This window comes from Oncorhynchus keta, chromosome 15 (genome assembly GCF_023373465.1).
Source record: "Oncorhynchus keta strain PuntledgeMale-10-30-2019 chromosome 15, Oket_V2, whole genome shotgun sequence".
In the NCBI taxonomy this organism is placed as follows: domain Eukaryota; kingdom Metazoa; phylum Chordata; class Actinopteri; order Salmoniformes; family Salmonidae; genus Oncorhynchus; species Oncorhynchus keta.
The window spans coordinates 5,039,819-5,066,076 of NC_068435.1; the positions used below are offsets into that span (position 1 = coordinate 5,039,819).

Consider the following 26,258-nt stretch of genomic DNA (forward strand, 5'->3'; position numbering starts at 1 on the left):
TGTATGGGTTTTGAATGTGATTTGTATGGTTGATGAATGTGGTTTGTATGGGTTATGAATGTGGTTTGTATGGTTGATGAATGTGGTTTGTATGGGTTATGAATGTGGTTTGTATGGGTTATGAATGTGGTTTGTATGGGGGATGAATGTGGTTTGTATGGGGGATGAATGTGGTTTGTACGGGTTATGAATGTGGTTTGTATGGTTGATGAATGTGGTTTGTATGGTTGATGAATGTGGTATGTTTGGGTTATGAATGTGGTTTGTATGGGTTATGAATGTGGTTTGTATGGGTTATGAATGTGGTTTGTATGGGGGATGAATGTGGTTTGTATGGGGGATGAATGTGGTTTGTATGGGTTATGAATGTGGTATGTATGGGTTATGAATTAGGTTTGTATGGGTTATGAATGTGAGTCACTGGGTTATGAATGTATTTGTATGGGTTTTTTTTTTATGGTTGATTTAACCAGGCAAGTATGGGTTAAGAAATATATTTTATTTTGAATGATGGCCTTTGTATGGGTTATGAATGTGGTATGTATGGGGGATGAATGTGGTTTGTATGGGGGATGAATTGGTTTGTATGGGTTATGAATGTGGTTTGTATGGGTTATGAATGTGGTTCAGTATGGGTTATGAATGTGATTTTTAGGGGATGAATGTGGTTTGTATGGGGGATGAATTTGCCTATTTTTATAGGGGATAAAATTGGTTTGTATGGGTTATGAATGTGGTTTGTATGGGTTATGAATGTGGTTTGTGGTTTGTATGTGGTATGTATGGGTTATGGTTTGTATGGGTTATGAATGTGGTATGTATGGGTTATGAATGTGGTTTGTATGGGTTATGAATGTGGTATGTATGGGGGATGAATGTGGTTTGTATGGTTGATGAATGTGGTTTGTATGGGTTATGAATGTGGTATGTATGGTTGATGAATGTGGTTTGTATGGGGGATGAATGTGGTTTGTATGGGGGATGAATGTGGTTTGTATGGTTGATGAATGTGGTATGTATGGTTGATGAATGTGGTTTGTATGGGGGATGAATGTGGTTTGTATGGGTTATGAATGTGGTTTGTATGGTTGAATGTGGTATGTATGGGTTATGAATGTGGTTTGTATGGTTGATGAATGTGGTATGTATGGGGGATGAATGTGGTTTGTATGGGGGATGAATGTGGTTTGTATGGGGGATGAATGTGGTTTGTATGGTTGAATGTGGTATGTATGGGTTATGAATGTGGTTTGTATGGTTGATGAATGTGGTTTGTATGGTTGAATGTGGTATGTATGGGTAATGAATGTGGTTTGTATGGGGGATGAATGTGGTATGTATGGGTTATGAATGTGGTTTGTATGGGTTATGAATGTGATTTGTATGGGTTTTGAATGTGATTTGTATGGTTGATGAATGTGGTATGTATGGGTTTTGAATGTGATTTGTATGGGTTATGAATGTGGTTTGTATGGGTTATGAATGTGGTATGTATGGGGGATGAATGTGGTTTGTATGGGGGATGAATGTGGTTTGTATGGGTTATGAATGTGGTTTGTATGGGTTATGAATGTGGTTTGTATGGGTTATGAATGTGGTTTGTATGGTTGATGAATGTGGTATGTATGGGTTATGAATGTGGTTTGTATGGGTTATGAATGTGGTTTGTATGGGTGATGAATGTGGTTTGTATGGGGGATGAATGTGGTTTGTATGGGTTATGAATGTGGTTTGTATGGGTGATGAATGTGGTTTGTATGGGTTATGAATGTGATTTGTATGGTTATGAATGTGGTTTGTATGGTTGATGAATGTGGTATGTATGGGTTATGAATGTGGTTTGTATGGGTTATGAATGTGGTTTGTATGGGGGATGAATGTGGTTTGTATGGGTTATGAATGTGGTTTGTATGGGTTATGAATGTGGTTTGTATGGGTTATGAATGTGGTTTGTATGGGTTATGAATGTGGTTTGTATGGGTTATGAATGTGGTTTGTATGGGGGATGAATGTGGTTTGTATGGGTTATGAATGTGGTTTGTATGGGTTATGAATGTGGTTTGTATGGGGGATGAATGTGGTTTGTATGGGGGATGAATGTGGTTTGTATGGGGGATGAATGTGGTTTGTATGGGTTATGAATGTGGTTTGTATGGGTTATGAATGTGGTTTGTATGGGTTATGAATGTGGTTTGTATGGGGGATGAATGTGGTTTGTATGGGTTATGAATGTGGTTTGTATGGGGGATGAATGTGGTTTGTATGGGGGATGAATGTGGTTTGTATGGGTTATGAATGTGGTTTGTATGGGGGATGAATGTGGTTTGTATGGGTTATGAATGTGGTTTGTATGGGTTATGAATGTGGTTTGTATGGGTTATGAATGTGGTATGTATGGGGGATGAATGTGGTATGTATGGGTTATGAATGTGGTTTGTATGGGTTATGAATGTGGTATGTATGGGTGATGAATGTGGTTTGTATGGGGGATGAATGTGGTTTGTATGGGTTATGAATGTGGTATGTATAGGGGATGAATGTGGTTTGTATGGGTTATGAATGTGGTTTGTATGGGTTTTGAATGTGGTTTGTATGGGTGATGAATGTGGTTTGTATGGGTTATGAATGTGGTTTGTATGGGTGATGAATGTGGTATGTATGGGTTATGAATGTGGTTTGTATGGTTGATGAATGTGGTTTGTATGGGGGATGAATGTGGTATGTATGGGTTATGAATGTGGTTTGTATGGGGGATGAATGTGGTTTGTATGGGGGATGAATGTGGTTTGTATGGGTTATGAATGGGGTTTGTATGGGGATGAATGGGGTTTGTATGGGTTATCAATGTGGTTTGTATGGGGGATGAATGTGGTTTGTATGGGGGATGAATGTGGTTTGTATGGGGGATGAATGTGGTTTGTATGGGGGATGAATGTGGTTTGTATGGGGGATGAATGTGGTTTGTATGGGGGATGAATGTGGTTTGTATGGGGGATGAATGTGGTTTGTATGGGGGATGAATGTGGTTTGTATGGGGGATGAATGTGGTTTGTATGGGGGATGAATGTGGTTTGTATGGGGGATGAATGTGGTTTGTATGGGGGATGAATGTGGTATGTATGGGGGATGAATGTGGTTTGTATGGGGGATGAATGTGGTTTGTATGGGGGATGAATGTGGTTTGTATGGGGGATGAATGTGGTTTGTATGGGTTATGAATGTGGTATGTATGGGGGATGAATGTGGTTTGTATGGGGGATGAATGTGGTTTGTATGGGTTATGAATGTGGTATGTATGGGTTATGAATGTGGTTTGTATGGGGGGGTATGGGGGATGAATGTGGTATGTATGGGGGATGAATGTGGTATGTATGGGGGATGAATGTGGTTTGTATGGGTTATGAATGTGGTATGTATGGGTTATGAATGTGGTTTGTATGGGTTATGAATGTGGTATGTATGGGTTATGAATGTGGTTTGTATGGGTTATGAATGTGGTATGTATGGGTTATGAATGTGGTTTGTATGGGTTATGAATGTGGTATGTATGGTTGATGAATGTGGTATGTATGGTTGATGAATGTGGTTTGTATGGTTGATGAATGTGGTATGTATGGGTTTTGAATGTGGTTTGTATGGGTTATGAATGTGGTTTGTATGGTTGATGAATGTGGTTTGTATGGGGGATGAATGTGGTTAGTATGGGTTATGAATGTGGTATGTATGGGTTATGAATGTGGTATGTATGGGGGATGAATGGGTTTGTATGGGGGATGAATGGGTATGTATGGGTTTGTATGTATGGGGGATGAATGTGGTTTGTATGGGTTATGCATGTGGTTTGTATGGGTTATGAATGTGGTTTGTATGGGTTATGAATGGGTATGTATGGGGGATGAATGTGGTTTGTATGGGGGATGAATGTGGTATGTATGGGGGATGAATGTGGTATGTATGGGTTATGAATGTGGTATGTATGGGGGATGAATGTGGTTTGTATGGGGGATGAATGTGGTATGTATGGGGGGATGAATGTGGTTTGTATGGGTTATGAATGTGGTATGTATGGGGGATGAATGTGGTTTGTATGGGGGATAAATGTGGTATGTATGGGTTATGAATGTGGTATGTATGGGGGATGAATGTGGTTTGTATGGGGGATGAATGTGGTTTGTATGGGGTATGAATGTGGTTTGTATGGGTGATGAATGTGGTTTGTATGGGGGATGAATGTGGTTTGTATGGGGATGAATGTGGTATGTATGGGTTATGAATGTGGTATGTATGGGGGATGAATGTGGTATGTATGGGTTATGAATGGGGTTTGTATGGGTTATGAATGTGGAGTCCTTATATACAGCAGGTACTCTTTCAAGTGGACAACGTCTTTCGACTATAGTCTCCTAGGCATAAATGACATCAGGCCATGTGTTGTCGAGTATTTCCTCTAAGAGTTTCCTTGATATGTTTCCCTGAATAGCTTCCTTGAAATGTGACCAACAGCTCGTTGGTATCTGATCCTGTACTGTTGCACCTGATACCCAGCCCTTACATACTAGTCACAGACTGTGTGCCAATAACTTCACATGTAACTATATAAAAAAACTGTAAATATAACTACATTATTTTCAGAACACGCATACCAGCGGGAAATACCACTTTTAAAAGATAAAATACACACCCTGAGTACTAGACTACAGGTCGGGAACATTGTCACAACATTGCCGTTTGTCTTGGAGATGGACTCATTCACTCACTTGTGGTTCTGTGTCAACTGGAAAAGTTATCTGTGATCTAGAGCTCTGCTGGGAGCTCGGTGGTTCTCTTTTATTTAGATAAGAAAACAAACAGGAAAGGTTCTCTGTGATCAAGAGCTCTGCTGGGAGCTCGGTGGTTCTCTTTTATTTAGATAAGAAAACAAACTGAAAAGGTTCTCTGTGATCAAGAGCTCTGCTGGGAGCTCGGTGGTTCTCTTTTATTTAGATAAGAAAACAAACAGGAAAGGTTCTCTGTGATCAAGAGCTCTGCTGGGAGCTCGGTGGTTCTCTTTTATTTAGATAAGAAAACAAACTGAAAAGGTTCTCTGTGATCAAGAGCTCTGCTGGGAGCTCGGTGGTTCTCTTTTATTTAGATAAGAAAACAAACTGGAAAGGTTCTCTGTGATCAAGAGCTCTGCTGGGAGCTCGGTGGTTCTCTTTTATTTAGATAAGAAAACAAACAGGAAAGGTTCTCTGTCACAAGCAGAGAGGAGGGCACCTAACAATACAGGCTCCAGACATCACAAGATCAAGAGCTCTGCTGGGAGCTCGGTGGTTCTCTTTTATTTAGATAAGAAAACAAACTGAAAAGGTTCTCTGTGATCAAGAGCTCTGCTGGGAGCTCGGTGGTTCTCTTTTATTTAGATAAGGAAACCAACAGGAAAGGTTCTCTGTGATCTAGAGCTCTGCTGGGAGCTCGGTGGTCCTCTTTGATTTATGGTCAATCCATGTCATTTCAGCAAGCCATGACACCCACCATCTCAAATTGTTCTGAAATGTTTCTGTCGTTAGAAACAGATAAGATTGGCATTCCTGTGACATTATGTTGATGAAATATAATTATAATCTGAGAAATTTGTGTGAAGCATAAAACACAGAGGTTCAAGCACTCCCCTGTAATCAGCAGGTTAGGAAGAGGTTAGGAAGAGGTTAGGAAGAGGTTAGGAAGAGGTTAGGAAGAGTACACAACTAATCAAGGAGGCACTCTGCCACAAATGTGCTCAGTTGATCTTTTCCAGCTTCAAACAGAGTGGTGGCGAGTCAATCTGCAAGTCTAATCTAGTCAAGCAGTGAGGAGCGCACCAAACAATACAGGCTCCAGACATCACAAGCAGAGAGGAGGGCACCTAACAATACAGGCTCCAGACATCACAAGCAGTGAGGAGGGCACCAAACAATACAGGCTCCAGACATCACAAGCAGAGAGGAGGGCACCTAACAATACAGGCTCCAGACATCACAAGCAGAGAGGAGGGCACCTAACAATACAGGCTCCAGACATCACAAGCAGTGAGGAGGGCACCTAACAATACAGGCTCCAGACATCACAAGCAGTGAGGAGGGCACCAAACAATACAGGCTCCAGACATCACAAGCAGAGAGGAGGGCACCTAACAATACAGGCTCCAGACATCACAAGCAGAGAGGAGGGCACCTAACAATACAGGCTCCAGACATCACAAGCAGTGAGGAGGGCACCAAACAATACAGGCTCCAGACATCACAAGCAGAGAGGAGGGCACCTAACAATACAGGCTCCAGACATCACAAGCAGAGAGGAGGGCACCTAACAATACAGGCTCCAGACATCACAAGCAGAGAGGAGGGCACCTAACAATACAGGCTCCAGACATCACAAGCAGTGAGGAGGGCACCTAACAATACAGGCTCCAGACATCACAAGCAGAGAGGAGGGCACGTAACAATACAGGCTCCAGACATCACAAGCAGTGAAGGGGAACGTAACAATACAGGCTCCAGACATCACAAGCAGAGAGGAGGGCACCTAACAATACAGGCTCCAGACATCACAAGCAGTGAAGAGGGCACGTAACAATACAGGCTCCAGACATCACAAGCAGTGAGGAGGGCACCTAACAATACAGGCTCCAGACATCACAAGCAGTGAGGAGGGCACGTAACAATACAGGCTCCAGACATCACAAGCAGAGAGGAGGGCACATAACAATACAGGCTCCAGACATCACAAGCAGTGAGGAGGGCACGTAACAATACAGGCTCCAGACATCACAAGCAGAGAGGAGGGCACGTAACAATACAGGCTCCAGACATCACAAGCAGTGAGGAGGGCACGTAACAATACAGGCTCCAGACATCACAAGCAGAGAGGAGGGCACGTAACAATACAGGCTCCAGACATCACAAGCAGAGAGGAGGGCACATAACAATACAGGCTCCAGACATCACAAGCAGAGAGGAGGGCACGTAACAATACAGGCTCCAGACATCACAAGCAGTGAGGAGGGCACGTAACAATACAGGCTCCAGACATCACAAGCAGTGAGGAGGGCACCTAACAATACAGGCTCCAGACATCACAAGCAGAGAGGAGGGCACCTAACAATACAGGCTCCAGACATCACAAGCAGAGAGGAGGGCACCTAACAATACAGGCTCCAGACATCACAAGCAGAGAGGAGGGCACCTAACAATACAGGCTCCAGACATCACAAGCAGAGAGGAGGGCACCTAACAATACAGGCTCCAGACATCACAAGCAGAGAGGAGGGCACGTAACAATACAGGCTCCAGACATCACAAGCAGAGAGGAGGGCACCTAACAATACAGGCTCCAGACATCACAAGCAGAGAGGAGGGCACCTAACAATACAGGCTCCAGACATCACAAGCAGTGAGGAGGGCACCTAACAATACAGGCTCCAGACATCACAAGCAGAGAGGAGGGCACCTAACAATACAGGCTCCAGACATCACAAGCAGTGAGGAGGGCACCTAACAATACAGGCTCCAGACATCACAAGCAGTGAGGAGGGCACGTAACAATACAGGCTCCAGACATCACAAGCAGTGAGGAGGGCACCTAACAATACAGGCTCCAGACATCACAAGCAGAGAGGAGGGCACCTAACAATACAGGCTCCAGACATCACAAGCAGTGAGGAGGGCACCGTAACAATACAGGCTCCAGACATCACAAGCAGAGAGGAGGGCACCTAACAATACAGGCTCCAGACATCACAAGCAGTGAGGAGGGCACCTAACAATACAGGCTCCAGACATCACAAGCAGAGAGAGGAGGGCACGTAACAATACAGGCTCCAGACATCACAAGCAGAGAGGAGGGCACCTAACAATACAGGCTCCAGACATCACAAGCAGTGAGGAGGGCACGTAACAATACAGGCTCCAGACATCACAAGCAGTGAGGAGGGCACCTAACAATACAGGCTCCAGACATCACAAGCAGTGAGGAGGGCACGTAACAATACAGGCTCCAGACATCACAAGCAGTGAGGAGGGCACGTAACAATACAGGCTCCAGACATCACAAGCAGTGAGGAGGGCACCTAACAATACAGGCTCCAGACATCACAAGCAGTGAGGAGGGCTAACAATACAGGCTCCAGACATCACAAGCAGAGAGGAGGGCACCTAACAATACAGGCTCCAGACATCACAAGCAGAGAGGAGGGCACCTAACAATACAGGCTCCAGACATCACAAGCAGAGAGGAGGGCACCTAACAATACAGGCTCACCAGACATCACAAGCATGAGGAGGGCACCAAACAATACAGGCTCCAGACATCACAAGCAGAGAGGAGGGCACCTAACAATACAGGCTCCAGACATCACAAGCAGAGAGGAGGGCACCTAACAATACAGGCTCCAGACATCACAAGCAGAGAGGAGGGCACCTAACAATACAGGCTCCAGACATCACAAGCAGTGAGGAGGGCACCAAACAATACAGGCTCCAGACATCACAAGCAGAGAGGAGGGCACCTAACAATACAGGCTCCAGACATCACAAGCAGAGAGGAGGGCACCTAACAATACAGGCTCCAGACATCACAAGCAGAGAGGAGGGCACCTAACAATACAGGCTCCAGACATCACAAGCAGTGAGGAGGGCACCTAACAATACAGGCTCCAGACATCACAAGCAGAGAGGAGGGCACCTAACAATACAGGCTCCAGACATCACAAGCAGAGAGGAGGGCACCTAACAATACAGGCTCCAGACATCACAAGCAGAGAGGAGGGCACCTAACAATACAGGCTCCAGACATCACAAGCAGAGAGGAGGGCACCTAACAATACAGGCTCCAGACATCACAAGCAGAGAGGAGGGCACCTAACAATACAGGCTCCAGACATCACAAGCAGTGAGGAGGGCACCTAACAATACAGGCTCCAGACATCACAAGCAGAGAGGAGGGCACGTAACAATACAGGCTCCAGACATCACAAGCAGTGAAGAGGGCACGTAACAATACAGGCTCCAGACATCACAAGCAGAGAGGAGGGCACGTAACAATACAGGCTCCAGACATCACAAGCAGTGAGGAGGGCACGTAACAATACAGGCTCCAGACATCACAAGCAGTGAGGAGGGCACCTAACAATACAGGCTCCAGACATCACAAGCAGTGAGGAGGGCACCTAACAATACAGGCTCCAGACATCACAAGCAGTGAGGAGGGCACGTAACAATACAGGCTCCAGACATCACAAGCAGAGAGGAGGGCACATAACAATACAGGCTCCAGACATCACAAGCAGAGAGGAGGGCACGTAACAATACAGGCTCCAGACATCACAAGCAGTGAGGAGGGCACGTAACAATACAGGCTCCAGACATCACAAGCAGTGAGGAGGGCACCTAACAATACAGGCTCCAGACATCACAAGCAGTGAGGAGGGCACCAAACAATACAGGCTCCAGACATCACAAGCAGAGAGGAGGGCACCTAACAATACAGGCTCCAGACATCACAAGCAGAGAGGAGGGCACCTAACAATACAGGCTCCAGACATCACAAGCAGAGAGGAGGGCACCTAACAATACAGGCTCCAGACATCACAAGCAGTGAGGAGGGCACCAAACAATACAGGCTCCAGACATCACAAGCAGAGAGGAGGGCACCTAACAATACAGGCTCCAGACATCACAAGCAGAGAGGAGGGCACGTAACAATACAGGCTCCAGACATCACAAGCAGAGAGGAGGGCACGTAACAATACAGGCTCCAGACATCACAAGCAGAGAGGAGGGCACCAAACAATACAGGCTCCAGACATCACAAGCAGTGAGGAGGGCACCAAACAATACAGGCTCCAGACATCACAAGCAGAGAGGAGGGCACCTAACAATACAGGCTCCAGACATCACAAGCAGAGAGGAGGGCACCTAACAATACAGGCTCCAGACATCACAAGCAGAGAGGAGGGCACCTAACAATACAGGCTCCAGACATCACAAGCAGTGAGGAGGGCACCGTAACAATACAGGCTCCAGACATCACAAGCAGAGAGGAGGGCACCTAACAATACAGGCTCCAGACATCACAAGCAGTGAGGAGGGCACCTAACAATACAGGCTCCAGACATCACAAGCAGAGAGGAGGGCACCTAACAATACAGGCTCCAGACATCACAAGCAGTGAGGAGGGCACCTAACAATACAGGCTCCAGACATCACAAGCAGTGAGGAGGGCACCTAACAATACAGGCTCCAGACATCACAAGCAGTGAGGAGGGCACCAAACAATACAGGCTCCAGACATCACAAGCAGAGAGGAGGGCACCAAACAATACAGGCTCCAGACATCACAAGCAGTGAGGAGGGCACGTAACAATACAGGCTCCAGACATCACAAGCAGTGAGGAGGGCACTAACAATACAGGCTCCAGACATCACAAGCAGTGAGGAGGGCACCTAACAATACAGGCTCCAGACATCACAAGCAGAGAGGAGGGCACATAACAATACAGGCTCCAGACATCACAAGCAGAGAGGAGGGCACCTAACAATACAGGCTCCAGACATCACAAGCAGTGAGGAGGGCACGTAACAATACAGGCTCCAGACATCACAAGCAGTGAGGAGGGCACCTAACAATACAGGCTCCAGACATCACAAGCAGAGAGGAGGGCACCTAACAATACAGGCTCCAGACATCACAAGCAGAGAGGAGGGCACGTAACAATACAGGCTCCAGACATCACAAGCAGTGCGGAGGGCACGTAACAATACAGGCTCCAGACATCACAAGCAGTGAGGAGGGCACGTAACAATACAGGCTCCAGACATCACAAGCAGTGAGGAGGGCACCTAACAATACAGGCTCCAGACATCACAAGCAGTGAGCACATAACAATACAGGCTCCAGACATCACAAGCAGAGAGGAGGGCACGTAACAATACAGGCTCCAGACATCACAAGCAGTGAGGAGGGCACGTAACAATACAGGCTCCAGACATCACAAGCAGAGAGGAGGGCACCTAACAATACAGGCTCCAGACATCACAAGCAGTGAGGAGGGCACCTAACAATACAGGCTCCAGACATCACAAGCAGAGAGGAGGGCACCTAACAATACAGGCTCCAGACATCACAAGCAGTGAGGAGGGCACCTAACAATACAGGCTCCAGACATCACAAGCAGAGAGGAGGGCACGTAACAATACAGGCTCCAGACATCACAAGCAGTGAGGAGGGCACCTAACAATACAGGCTCCAGACATCACAAGCAGAGAGGAGGGCACGTAACAATACAGGCTCCAGACATCACAAGCAGTGAGGAGGGCACGTAACAATACAGGCTCCAGACATCACAAGCAGAGAGGAGGGCACGTAACAATACAGGCTCCAGACATCACAAGCAGTGAGGAGGGCACGTAACAATACAGGCTCCAGACATCACAAGCAGTGAGGAGGGCACCTAACAATACAGGCTCCAGACATCACAAGCAGTGAGGAGGGCACCAAACAATACAGGCTCCAGACATCACAAGCAGTGAGGAGGGCACCTAACAATACAGGCTCCAGACATCACAAGCAGTGAGGAGGGCACGTAACAATACAGGCTCCAGACATCACAAGCAGTGAGGAGGGCACCAAACAATACAGGCTCCAGACATCACAAGCAGAGAGGAGCGCACCAAACAATACAGGCTCCAGACATCACAAGCAGTGAGGAGGGCACCTAACAATACAGGCTCCAGACATCACAAGCAGAGAGGAGGGCACCAAACAATACAGGCTCCAGACATCACAAGCAGAGAGGAGGGCACCAAACAATACAGGCTCCAGACATCACAAGCAGAGAGGAGGGCACCTAACAATACAGGCTCCAGACATCACAAGCAGTGAGGAGGGCACCTAACAATACAGGCTCCAGACATCACAAGCAGAGAGGAGGGCACCAAACAATACAGGCTCCAGACATCACAAGCAGAGAGGAGGGCACCTAATAATACAGGCTCCAGACATCACAAGCAGAGAGGAGGGCACCTAATAATACAGGCTCCAGACATCACAAGCAGTGAGGAGGGCACGTAACAATACAGGGTCCAGACATCACAAGCAGTGAGGAGGGCACCTAACAATACAGGCTCCAGACATCACAAGCAGAGAGGAGGGCACCTAATAATACAGGCTCCAGACATCACAAGCAGAGAGGAGGGCACCTAATAATACAGGCTCCAGACATCACAAGCAGTGAGGAGGGCACCTAACAATACAGGCTCCAGACATCACAAGCAGAGAGGAGGGCACCTAACAATACAGGCTCCAGACATCACAAGCAGAGAGGAGGGCACGTAACAATACAGGCTCCAGACATCACAAGCAGTGAGGAGGGCACCTAACAATACAGGCTCCAGACATCACAAGCAGAGAGGAGGGCACCTAACAATACAGGCTCCAGACATCACAAGCAGAGAGGAGGGCACCTAACAATACAGGCTCCAGACATCACAAGCAGTGAGGAGGGCACCTAACAATACAGGCTCCAGACATCACAAGCAGAGAGGAGGGCACCTAACAATACAGGCTCCAGACATCACAAGCAGTGAGGAGGGCACCTAACAATACAGGCTCCAGACATCACAAGCAGTGAGGAGGGCACCTAACAATACAGGCTCCAGACATCACAAGCAGAGAGGAGGGCACCTAACAATACAGGCTCCAGACATCACAAGCAGTGAGGAGGGCACCTAACAATACAGGCTCCAGACATCACAAGCAGTGAGGAGGAAACCTAACAATACAGGCTCCAGACATCACAAGCAGTGAGGAGGGCACCTAACAATACAGGCTCCAGACATCACAAGCAGTGAGCACCTAACAATACAGGCTCCAGACATCACAAGCAGTGAGGAGGGCACGTAACAATACAGGCTCCAGACATCACAAGCAGAGAGGAGGGCACCTAACAATACAGGCTCCAGACATCACAAGCAGTGAGGAGGGCACCTAACAATACAGGCTCCAGACATCACAAGCAGTGAGGAGGGCACGTAACAATACAGGCTCCAGACATCACAAGCAGTGAGGAGGGCACGTAACAATACAGGCTCCAGACATCACAAGCAGTGAGGAGGGCACGTAACAATACAGGCTCCAGACATCACAAGCAGTGAGGAGGGCACCTAACAATACAGGCTCCAGACATCACAAGCAGAGAGGAGGGCACCTAACAATACAGGCTCCAGACATCACAAGCAGTGAGGAGGGCACGTAACAATACAGGCTCCAGACATCACAAGCAGAGAGGAGGGCACCTAACAATACAGGCTCCAGACATCACAAGCAGAGAGGAGGGCACGTAACAATACAGGCTCCAGACATCACAAGCAGAGAGGAGGGCACCAAACAATACAGGCTCCAGACATCACAAGCAGAGAGGAGGGCACCAAACAATACAGGCTCCAGACATCACAAGCAGAGAGGAGGGCACCTAACAATACAGGCTCCAGACATCACAAGCAGTGAGGAGGGCACCTAACAATACAGGCTCCAGACATCACAAGCAGAGAGGAGGGCACCTAACAATACAGGCTCCAGACATCACAAGCAGAGAGGAGGGCACCTAACAATACAGGCTCCAGACATCACAAGCAGTGAGGAGGGCACCAAACAATACAGGCTCCAGACATCACAAGCAGAGAGGAGCGCACCAAACAATACAGGCTCCAGACATCACAAGCAGAGAGGAGGGCACCAAACAATACAGGCTCCAGACATCACAAGCAGAGAGGAGGGCACCTAACAATACAGGCTCCAGACATCACAAGCAGAGAGGAGGGCACCAAACAATACAGGCTCCAGACATCACAAGCAGAGAGGAGGGCACCTAACAATACAGGCTCCAGACATCACAAGCAGTGAGGAGGGCACCAAACAATACAGGCTCCAGACATCACAAGCAGAGAGGAGGGCACCTAACAATACAGGCTCCAGACATCACAAGCAGAGAGGAGGGCACCTAACAATACAGGCTCCAGACATCACAAGCAGTGAGGAGGGCACGTAACAATACAGGCTCCAGACATCACAAGCAGAGAGGAGGGCACCTAACAATACAGGCTCCAGACATCACAAGCAGAGAGGAGGGCACCTAACAATACAGGCTCCAGACATCACAAGCAGTGAGGAGGGCACCTAACAATACAGGCTCCAGACATCACAAGCAGTGAGGAGGGCACATAACAATACAGGCTCCAGACATCACAAGCAGAGAGGAGGGAACGTAACAATACAGGCTCCAGACATCACAAGCAGAGAGGAGGGCACCTAACAATACAGGCTCCAGACATCACAAGCAGTGAGGAGGGCACGTAACAATACAGGGTCCAGACATCACAAGCAGTGAGGAGGGCACGTAACAATACAGGGTCCAGACATCACAAGCAGTGAGGAGGGCACGTAACAATACAGGCTCCAGACATCACAAGCAGAGAGGAGGGCACCAAACAATACAGGCTCCAGACATCACAAGCAGAGAGGAGGGCACCTAACAATACAGGCTCCAGACATCACAAGCAGAGAGGAGGGCACCTAACAATACAGGCTCCAGACATCACAAGCAGTGAGGAGGGCACCTAACAATACAGGCTCCAGACATCACAAGCAGAGAGGAGGGCACCTAACAATACAGGCTCCAGACATCACAAGCAGTGAGGAGGGCACCTAACAATACAGGCTCCAGACATCACAAGCAGAGAGGAGGGCACCAAACAATACAGGCTCCAGACATCACAAGCAGAGAGGAGGGCACCTAACAATACAGGCTCCAGACATCACAAGCAGAGAGGAGGGCACCTAACAATACAGGCTCCAGACATCACAAGCAGTGAGGAGGGCACCTAACAATACAGGCTCCAGACATCACAAGCAGAGAGGAGGGCACCTAACAATACAGGCTCCAGACATCACAAGCAGTGAGGAGCGCACCAAACAATACAGGCTCCAGACATCACAAGCAGAGAGGAGGGCACCTAACAATACAGGCTCCAGACATCACAAGCAGAGAGGAGGGCACCTAACAATACAGGCTCCAGACATCACAAGCAGTGAGGAGGGCACCTAACAATACAGGCTCCAGACATCACAAGCAGAGAGGAGGGCACCTAACAATACAGGCTCCAGACATCACAAGCAGTGAGGAGGGCACCTAACAATACAGGCTCCAGACATCACAAGCAGAGAGGAGGGCACCAAACAATACAGGCTCCAGACATCACAAGCAGAGAGGAGGGCACCAAACAATACAGGCTCCAGACATCACAAGCAGTGAGGAGCGCACCAAACAATACAGGCTCCAGACATCACAAGCAGAGAGGAGGGCACCTAACAATACAGGCTCCAGACATCACAAGCAGTGAGGAGGGCACCTAACAATACAGGCTCCAGACATCACAAGCAGAGAGGAGGGCACCTAACAATACAGGCTCCAGACATCACAAGCAGTGAGGAGGGCACCTAACAATACAGGCTCCAGACATCACAAGCAGAGAGGAGGGCACCAAACAATACAGGCTACAGACATCACAAGCAGAGAGGAGGGCACCAAACAATACAGGCTCCAGACATCACAAGCAGAGAGGAGGGCACCAAACAATACAGGCTCCAGACATCACAAGCAGTGAGGAGGGCACCTAACAATACAGGCTCCAGACATCACAAGCAGTGAGGAGGGCACCTAACAATACAGGCTCCAGACATCACAAGCAGAGAGGAGGGCACCAAACAATACAGGCTACAGACATCACAAGCAGAGAGGAGGGCACCAAACAATACAGGCTCCAGACATCACAAGCAGAGAGGAGGGCACCTAACAATACAGGCTCCAGACATCACAAGCAGTGAGGAGGGCACCTAACAATACAGGCTCCAGACATCACAAGCAGTGAGGAGGGCACCTAACAATACAGGCTCCAGACATCACAAGCAGTGAGGAGGGCACCTAACAATACAGGCTCCAGACATCACAAGCAGAGAGGAGGGCACGTAACAATACAGGGTCCAGACATCACAAGCAGTGAGGAGGGCACGTAACAATACAGGCTCCAGACATCACAAGCAGTGAGGAGGGCACGTAACAATACAGGGTCCAGACATCACAAGCAGTGAGGAGGGCTCGTAACAATACAGGCTCCAGACATCACAAGCAGAGAGGAGGGCACCAAACAATACAGGCTCCAGACATCACAAGCAGAGAGGAGGGCACCTAACAATACAGGCTCCAGACATCACAAGCAGAGAGGAGGGCACCTAACAATACAGGCTCCAGACATCACAAGCAGTGAGGAGGGCACCTAACAATACAGGCTCCAGACATCACAAGCAGAGAGGAGGGCACCTAACAATACAGGCTCCAGACATCACAAGCAGTGAGGAGGGCACCTAACAATACAGGCTCCAGACATCACAAGCAGAGAGGAGGGCACCAAACAATACAGGCTCCAGACATCACAAGCAGAGAGGAGGGCACCTAACAATACAGGCTCCAGACATCACAAGCAGAGAGGAGGGCACCTAACAATACAGGCTCCAGACATCACAAGCAGAGAGGAGGGCACCTAACAATACAGGCTCCAGACATCACAAGCAGAGAGGAGGGCACCTAACAATACAGGCTCCAGACATCACAAGCAGTGAGGAGGGCACCTAACAATACAGGCTCCAGACATCACAAGCAGTGAGGAGGGCACCAAACAATACAGGCTCCAGACATCACAAGCAGAGAGGAGGGCACCTAACAATACAGGCTCCAGACATCACAAGCAGTGAGGAGGGCACCTAACAATACAGGCTCCAGACATCACAAGCAGAGAGGAGGGCACGTAACAATACAGGGTCCAGACATCACAAGCAGTGAGGAGGGCACGTAACAATACAGGCTCCAGACATCACAAGCAGTGAGGAGGGCACGTAACAATACAGGGTCCAGACATCACAAGCAGTGAGGAGGGCTCGTAACAATACAGGCTCCAGACATCACAAGCAGAGAGGAGGGCACCAAACAATACAGGCTCCAGACATCACAAGCAGAGAGGAGGGCACCTAACAATACAGGCTCCAGACATCACAAGCAGAGAGGAGGGCACCTAACAATACAGGCTCCAGACATCACAAGCAGTGAGGAGGGCACCTAACAATACAGGCTCCAGACATCACAAGCAGAGAGGAGGGCACCTAACAATACAGGCTCCAGACATCACAAGCAGTGAGGAGGGCACCTAACAATACAGGCTCCAGACATCACAAGCAGAGAGGAGGGCACCAAACAATACAGGCTCCAGACATCACAAGCAGAGAGGAGGGCACCTAACAATACAGGCTCCAGACATCACAAGCAGAGAGGAGGGCACCTAACAATACAGGCTCCAGACATCACAAGCAGTGAGGAGGGCACCTAACAATACAGGCTCCAGACATCACAAGCAGAGAGGAGGGCACCTAACAATACAGGCTCCAGACATCACAAGCAGAGAGGAGGGCACCTAACAATACAGGCTCCAGACATCACAAGCAGTGAGGAGGGCACCTAACAATACAGGCTCCAGACATCACAAGCAGAGAGGAGGGCACCTAACAATACAGGCTCCAGACATCACAAGCAGAGAGGAGGGCACCTAACAATACAGGCTCCAGACATCACAAGCAGAGAGGAGGGCTCGTAACAATACAGGCTCCAGACATCACAAGCAGTGAGGAGGGCACGTAACAATACAGGCTCCAGACATCACAAGCAGAGAGGAGGGCACCTAACAATACAGGCTCCAGACATCACAAGCAGAGAGGAGGGCTCGTAACAATACAGGCTCCAGACATCACAAGCAGTGAGGAGGGCACGTAACAATACAGGCTCCAGACATCACAAGCAGTGAGGAGGGCACGTAACAATACAGGCTCCAGACATCACAAGCAGAGAGGAGGGCACCTAACAATACAGGCTCCAGACATCACAAGCAGAGAGGAGGGCTCGTAACAATACAGGCTCCAGACATCACAAGCAGTGAGGAGGGCACCTAACAATACAGGCTCCAGACATCACAAGCAGTGAGGAGGGCACCTAACAATACAGGCTCCAGACATCACAAGCAGTGAGGAGGGCACCTAACAATACAGGCTCCAGACATCACAAGCAGAGAGGAGGGCTCGTAACAATACAGGCTCCAGACATCACAAGCAGTGAGGAGGGCACATACAGTGACTTGCGAAAGTATTCGGCCCCCTTGAACTTTGCGACCTTTTGCCACATTTCAGGCTTCAAACAGATATAAAACTGTATTTTTTTGTGAAGAATCAACAACAAGTGGGACACAATCATGAAGTGGAACGACATTTATTGGATATTTCAAACTTTGTTAACAAATCAAAAACTGAAAAATTGGGCGTGTAAAATTATTCAGCCCCTTTACTTTCAGTGCAGCAAACTCTCTCCAGAAGTTCAGTGAGGATCTCTGAATGATCCACTGTTGACCTAAATGACTAATGCTGATAAAGACAATCCATCAAAGAGTTGATGCGCTGCACTTTTATTAATAGCATCATTTTTATATCTGGGGTTGGGGAGGCTCGGAGAGGCTCGGGGAGGCTCGGAGAGGCTCGGGGAGGCTTGGAGAGGCTTGGAGAGGCTTGGGAGGCTCGGAGAGGCTCGGGAGGGTCGGGGAGGGTCGGGGAGGGTTGGGGAGGGTTGGAGAGGCTCGGGGAGGCTTGGAGAGGGTGGGGGAGGGTTGGGGAGGGTTGGAGAGGCTTGGGGAGGGTTGGAGAGGCTTGGAGAGGCTTGGGGAGGCTTGGGGAGGCTTGGAGAGGCTTGGAGAGGCTTGGGGAGGCTTGGGGAGGGTTGGAGAGGCTTGGAGAGGCTTGGGGAGGGTTGGAGAGGCTTGGGGAGGCTTGGGGAGGCTCGGAGAGGCTCGGAGAGGCTCGGGGAGGCTTGGGGAGGCTCGGAGAGGCTCGGAGAGGCTTGGGGAGGCTCGGAGAGGCTCGGAGAGGCTCGGGGAGGCTCGGGGAGGGTTGGAGAGGCTTGGAGAGGCTTGGGGAGGCTCGGAGAGGCTCGGAGAGGCTCGGGGAGGTCGGAGAGGCTCGGGGAGGCTCGGAGAGGCTCGGGGAGGCTTGGGAAGGGTATCAGGGCAGGTGGAGTCATAAGGCTCACGTCCAAGTCAAGTCACGAGTCATTGGTGTTAAAGTCAAAGTCGAGTTGCAAGTCATCATATTAATAAACCCCAGGAACAGTAGCTGCTGCAGGAACTAATGGGGATCCATAATAAACCCCAGGAAGAGTAGCTGCTGCAGGAACTAATGGGGATCCATAATAAACCCCAGGAAGAGTAGCTGCTGTCTTAGCAGGAACTAATGGGGATCCATAATAAACCCCAGGAAGAGTAGTTGCTGCCTTTGCAGGAACTAATGGGGATCCATAATAAACCCCAGGAAGAGTAGCTGCTGCCTTGGCAGGAACTAATGGGGATCCATAATAAACCCCAGGAAGAGTAGCTGCTGCCTTGGCGGGAACTAAAGGGGGCTCCATAATAAACCCCAGGAAGAGTAGCTGCTGCCTTGACAGGAACTAATGGGGATCCATAGTAAACCCCAGGAAGAGTAGCTGCTGCCTTGGCAGGAACTAATGGGGATCCATAATAAACCCCAGGAAGAGTAGCTGCTGCCTTGACAGGAACTAATGGGGATCCATAATAAACCCCAGGAAGAGTAGCTGCTGCCTTGGCAGGAACTAATGGTGATCCATAATAAACCCCAGGAAGAGTAGCTGCTGCCTTGGCAGGAACTAATGGTGATCCACAACAAACCCCAGGAAGAGTAGCTGCTGCCTTGGCAGGAACTAATGGTGATCCATAATAAACCCCAGGAAGAGTAGCTGCTGCCTTGGCAGGAACTAATGGTGATCCATAATAAACCCCAGGAAGAGTAGCTGCTGCCTTGGCAGGAACTAATGGGGATCCATAATAAACCCCAGGAAGAGTAGCTGCTGCCTTGGCAGGAACTAATGGGGATCCATAATAAACCCCAGGAAGAGTAGCTGCTGCCTTGGCAGGAACTAATGGGGATCCATAATAAACCCCAGGAAGAGTAGCTGCTGCCTTGGCAGGAACTAATGGGGATCCATAATAAACCCCAGGAAGAGTAGCTGCTGCCTTGGCAGGAACTAACGGGGATCCATAATAAACCCCAGGAGGAGTAGCTGCTGCCTTGGCAGGAACTAACGGGGATCCATAATAAACCCCAGGAAGAGTAGCTGCTGCCTTGGCAGGAACTAATGGGGATCCATAATAAACCCCAGGAAGAGTAGCTGCTGCCTTGGCAGGAACTAATGGGGATCCATAATAAACCCCAGGAAGAGTAGCTGCTGCCTTGGCAGGAACTAATGGGGATCCATAATAAACCCCAGGAAGAGTAGCTGCTACCTTGGCAGGAACTAATGGTGATCCATAATAAACCCCAGGAAGAGTAGCTGCTGCCTTGGCAGGAACTAACGGGGATCCATAATAAACCCCAGGAAGAGTAGCTGCTGCCTTGGCAGGAACTAATGGGGATCCATAATAAACCCCAGGAAGAGTAGCTGCTGCCTTGGCAGGAACTAATGGGGATCCATAATAAACCCCAGGAAGAGTAGCTACTGCCCTGGCAGGAACTAATGGGGATCCATAATAAACCCCAGGAAGAGTAGCTGCTGCCTTGGCAGGAACTAACGGGGATCCATAATAAACCCCAGGAGGAGTAGCTGCTGCCTTGGCAGGAACTAACGGGGATCCATAATAAACCCCAGGAAGAGTAGCTGCTGCCTTGGCAGGAACTAATGGGGATCCATAATAAACCCCAGGAAGAGTAGCTGCTGCCTTGACAGGAACTAATGGGGATCCATAATAAACCCCAGGAAGAGTAGCTGCTGCCTTGGCAGGAACTAATGGGGATCCATAATAAACCCCAGGAAGAGTAGCTGCTACCTTGGCAGGAACTAATGGTGATCCATAATAAACCCCAGGAAGAGTAGCTGCTGCCTTGGCAGGAACTAACGGGGATCCATAATAAACCCCAGGAGGAGTAGCTGCTGCCTTGGCAGGAACTAACGGGGATCCATAATAAACCCCAGGAAGAGTAGCTGCTGCCTTGGCAGGAACTAATGGGGATCCATAATAAACCCCAGGAAGAGTAGCTGCTGCCTTGACAGGAACTAATGGGGATCCATAATAAACCCCAGGAAGAGTAGCTGCTGCCTTGGCAGGAACTAATGGGGATCCATAATAAACCCCAGGAAGAGTAGCTGCTACCTTGGCAGGAACTAATGGTGATCCATAATAAACCCCAGGAAGAGTAGCTGCTGCCTTGGCAGGAACTAATGGGGATCCATAATAAACCCCAGGAAGAGTAGCTGCTGCCTTGACAGGAACTAATGGGGATCCATAATAAACCCCAGGAGGAGTAGCTGCTGCCTTGACAGGAACTAATGGGGATCCATAATAAACCCCAGGAAGAGTAGCTGCTGCCTTGGCAGGAACTAATGGGGATCCATAATAAACCCCAGGAAGGGTAGCTGCTGCCTTGGCAGGAACTAATGGGGATCCATAATAAACACCAGGAGGAGTAGCTGCTGTCTTGACAGAAACTAATGGGGATCCATAATAAACCCCAGGAGGAGTAGCTGCTGTCTTGACAGAAACTAATGGGGATCCATAATAAACCCCAGGAGGAGTAGCTGCTGCCTTGACAGAAACTAATGGGGATCCATAATAAACCCCAGGAAGAGTAGCTGTTGCCTTGGCAGGAACTAATGGTGATCCATAATAAACCCCAGGAAGAGTAGCTGCTGCCTTGGCAGGAACTAATGGTGATCCATAATAAACCCCAGGAAGAGTAGCTGCTGCCTTGGCAGGAACTAATGGGGATCCATAATAAACCCCAGGAAGAGTAGCTGCTGCCTTGACAGGAACTAATGGGGATCCATAATAAACCCCAGGAAGAGTAGCTGCTGCCTTGGCAGGAACTAATGGTGATCCATAATAAACCCCAGGAAGAGTAGCTGCTGCCTTGGCAGGAACTAATGGTGATAAATACAAATACAGTCTGTCCGTCCATTACTTAACTCTGTTCTGGGTTGTGTCCCAAATGCCACCCTATTCCCTATGTAGTGCATTACTTTTGACCATGGCCCACTGATCCAGTCTGACAGCCTGGTTTTATGGTCTACACTGATCCAGTCTGACAGCCTGGTTTTTACAGCCTACACTGATCCAGTCTGACAGCCTGGTTTTACAGCTGACACGGATCCAGCCTGAGAGCCCGGTGTCACTGCTGTAAGGATAGGCTGCAATAAAGTCCCACTTAATTGAATAAAAGTTATGAGAGAGAAGAGAGAGAGAGAGAGAGAGAGAGAGAGAGAGAGAGAGAGAGAGAGAGAGAGAGAGAGAGAGAGAGAGAGAGAGAGAGCCCGTCTCCCATTGTGTTCATCTACCCTGTTGCCATGGCTACGCTTTTATTACTTTCTCTGCCTCAAATATGTCCAGCAATTTGGCCAAACACATTAGTCATTACCAAATACTCTGTTCAATTGTGGTGACAAATTTTCGACTTATGGGTATTTTACCATATTATACAATTATCAGGCCAAATAGAGAAAAAATATTTAGAAAATTAGTTACAGTCTAAATATATGTACATGAAGCACAAACCAGGCTGTATCACATCCGAACGTGATTGGGAATCGCATAGGGCGGCGCACAATTGGCCCAGCGTCGTCCGGGGTTTGGCCGGGGTTGTAGGCGGTAATAACCCCCAATAAGAATGTGTTCTTAATTGACTTGCCTAGTTAAATAAAGGTTAAACAAAGGTTACACAAGACTTTTGAGGTATAGTTTGGCCCTATATGGAGGGTGTGTAACATCTAGTAATATACGGAGTGTCTATAACATCTAGTAATAGTAATTGCGGAAAGCAAATTGATGAACTAACATCATAATGCTTCTTTCTACACCTGCATTGCTTGCTGTTTGGGGTTTTAGGCTGGGTTTCTGTACAGCACTTTGAGATATCAGCTGATGTACGAAGGGCTTTATAAATACATTTGATTTGATTTGATTAATTATGTGTGTGTGTGCTTGTGCACACTATTGTTAAGGAGTGGATTTCATATGGACTCCAATTAAAAATAATATTCAATTATTTAAAAAGGAACATTTCTATTGTATAGTTACTTGAAAAGTTAGAATTAGACAGCGAACACCATTATTATAAATTCAGTAAAACACATATTGTAATGTCTCTTACCGAAAACCGCAACGACGAGTAATACTACGGAAGGCCCCATTCCTGTAGACTTTGGGAACAGTGATGAGCCTGTTTCTATTGAGTGTTAATGTTCCTCAACGGCGCGTCCTCAGTCAATACTTGATGGAATCCAACATTCTGTGTCCATAATGTTTCTCAATGATATCCAGCAAACATCAGAGGATGTTGGAATAATTAGTGTAATTGTTATTAAACTGATTTTTTTTGGCAACGCAAGGAATCATTTCATTAAGTGTTTGTACGGCTTCGAAGAACGAAGAAACGAACGTCCCGTACTCCGATCCATCTAAAGTTTAAGTGCGCCTCGTCTTCTATTACAAAACGAGAAATGTTCGACTACAGAAATTGGCGACATGTTTTTCTTTGTCTCCCCGAACTAAATAGAACAACGTGCTGCAACGGAATATAGACTTGTGGAGAGACGCTCATGTTCCTGCAGCACCACGGAGAATCCCACTTTATTCCAGCAGACTTGTTTCATTATGGTAATCTCTGCGTCTGAGTCGGAACCCCGTGCGTCGTCGTGTGTAGAGAGGAGAGCGGAGAACAGCCCCCCCGTCTCCATCCGATGAGTTTGTAGGGGCGGGAGGGTGGAGTGGATCCATGTGTATTCTAGGCTTGCCACATGATTCTAATCAACACTTAGATTTTTTGAAGAATAGGCTACAATTTATGCATATGCCTAACATACAAATGCGTCCATGTAAGGTAGTTGACATTCTGTCAGCTGCAACAATTTGATTATTGGAAAAAATACATTGTAGGTTTTACATAAGAAATAAATAGCCTTATACCAGTTTATTGTTTTTTAACAGAGATAATACCGAAGGGTGTAGTCGAACACATAGGGAGGGCCTAAGGACTGAACGTTACCTCAGCCTACTATCCACTATAATAACAATTCTACTGAACAAAAATATAAACGCAACATGGAAAGTGTTGGTCCCATGTTTCATGAGCTGAAATAAAAGATCCCAGAACTCTTTAATTCCACACAAAAATGCTTATTTTTCTGAAATGTTGTACACAAATTTGTTTACATCCCTGTTAGTGAGCATAACTCCTTTGCCAAGATAATCCACCCACCTGACAGGTGTGGCATATCAACAAGCTGATTAAACAGCATGATCATTACACAGGTGCACCTTGTGCTGGGGACAAAAAAAAAGGGCCCCGGCCTTTTGTGCAGTTTTGTTACACAACACAATGCCACAGATGTCTCAAGTTTTGACGGAGATTGCAATTGGCATGCTGACTGAATGTTCACCAGAGCTGTTGCCAGAGAATGTAATGTTCATCTTTCTACCATAAGCCGCCTGCAACGCCATTTTAGAGAATTTGGCAGTAAATCCGACTGGCCTCACAACCACAGACCACGTGTAACCACGCCAGCCCAGGACCTCCACATCCGGCTTCTTCACCTGTGGGTTCGCCTGAGACCAGCCACCCGGACAGCTGATGAAACTGAGGGGTATTTCTGTCTGTAATAAAGCTATTTTTGTGGAGAAAATGGAATTCTGACTGGCAGAGTGGACCTGACCCCCAAGTGGGTGGGCCTAAGCCCTCCCAGGCCCACCCATGGCTGAGCCCCTGCCCAGTCATGTGAAATCCATAGATTAGGGCCTAATTCATCTATTTGAATGGACTTATTTCCTTATATAATCTGTAACTCAGCAAAATCGTTGAACCTGTCACATGTTGTGTTTATATTTTTGTTGAAATATTAATAAAAGAGTGTCTGCCGTCACATCTACCTTCTACAAACACAGCTGTTGATCCACTAAGACATTGGGTTCTAAATTAATAGTGGTTCACCTCCATAGGCCTGGGCGGCAGGGTAGCCTAGTGGTTAGAGCGTTGGACTCGTAACCGGAAGGTTGCAAGTTCAAACCCCCGACCTGACAAGGTACAAATCTGTCGTTCTCCCCCTGAACAGGCAGTTAACCCACTGTTCCTAGGCCGTCATTGAAAATAAGAATTTGTTCTTAACTGACTTGTTAGTTAAATAAAGGTAAAACAAAAAAAAAATACAAGATTTCAAGTGTTAAAAAGCAACGGAGAAACGTGTTGTATGATGGGAGCAGCAAATAGCTTTTTCTCTATGATATTATTTGACCCTTTCACTTCGTTTTTGAATGCTTATGAGTGATAGGTAATACGTAGCAGATAGGTTAAAGATAAATATTATTAACAGTATCTTGATATCTGACTCCTGCATGGTGAGAGCCTGATCTAACTAATCTTCATGGTCCAGAGAGGCTCTAGGCTCTAGGCTCCAGGCTCTAGGCTCTGGGCTCCTGGCTCCGGGCTCCGGGCTCCGGGCTCCGGGCTCCAGGCTCCAGGCTCTCGGCTCCAGGCTCTCGGCTCCAGGCTCCAGGCTCTAGGCTCTGGGCTCCGGACTCTAGGCTCTAGGCTCCAGGCTCCAGGCTCTGGGCTCCGGGCTCCGGGCTCCAGGCTCTAGGCTCCAGGCTCTAGGCTCTGGGCTCCGGACTCTAGGCTCTAGGCTCTGGGCTCCGGGCTCCGGGCTCTGGGCTCCGGGCTCCGGGCTCCGGGCTCCAGGCTCTAGGCTCCAGGCTCTAGGCTCTGGGCTCCGGACTCTAGGCTCTAGGCTCCGGGCTCCGGGCTCCGGGCTCCAGGCTCCAGGCTCCGGGCTCTAGGCTCTGGGCTCCGGACTCTAGGCTCTAGGCTCTAGGCTCCAGGCTCCAGGCTCTAGGCTCTGGGCTCCGGACTCTAGGCTCTAGGCTCCAGGCTCCAGGCTCCGGGCTCCGGGCTCCAGGCTCCGGGCTCCGGGCTCTAGTCTCTGGGCTCCGGACTCTAGGCTCCAGGCTCCAGGCTCCAGGCTCCAGGCTCCAGGCTCTGTTAGAAGGACTTTTCTCTATCCCTTATTTTCTTTTCCATCTTCTCCGTCGTTGCAAAAAGCAGTT

The 26,258-nt window shown here is 48.3% G+C and overlaps 1 protein-coding gene across 1 annotated transcript in view; it reads right to left on the bottom strand.

Annotated features, from left to right (window-relative positions):
• Positions 1 to 23,856, bottom strand: part of LOC127907529 (protein APCDD1-like) — a 52,156-nt gene extending 28,300 nt beyond the window's left edge. Inside the window, exon 1 of the mRNA XM_052463029.1 lies at positions 23,314 to 23,856. Within this exon, the coding sequence (XP_052318989.1) occupies positions 23,314 to 23,353 (40 nt within the window). The 5' untranslated portion in view covers positions 23,354 to 23,856. The remainder of the gene's footprint in view (positions 1 to 23,313) is intronic.
• Positions 23,857 to 26,258: the final 2,402 nt, after the last annotated feature.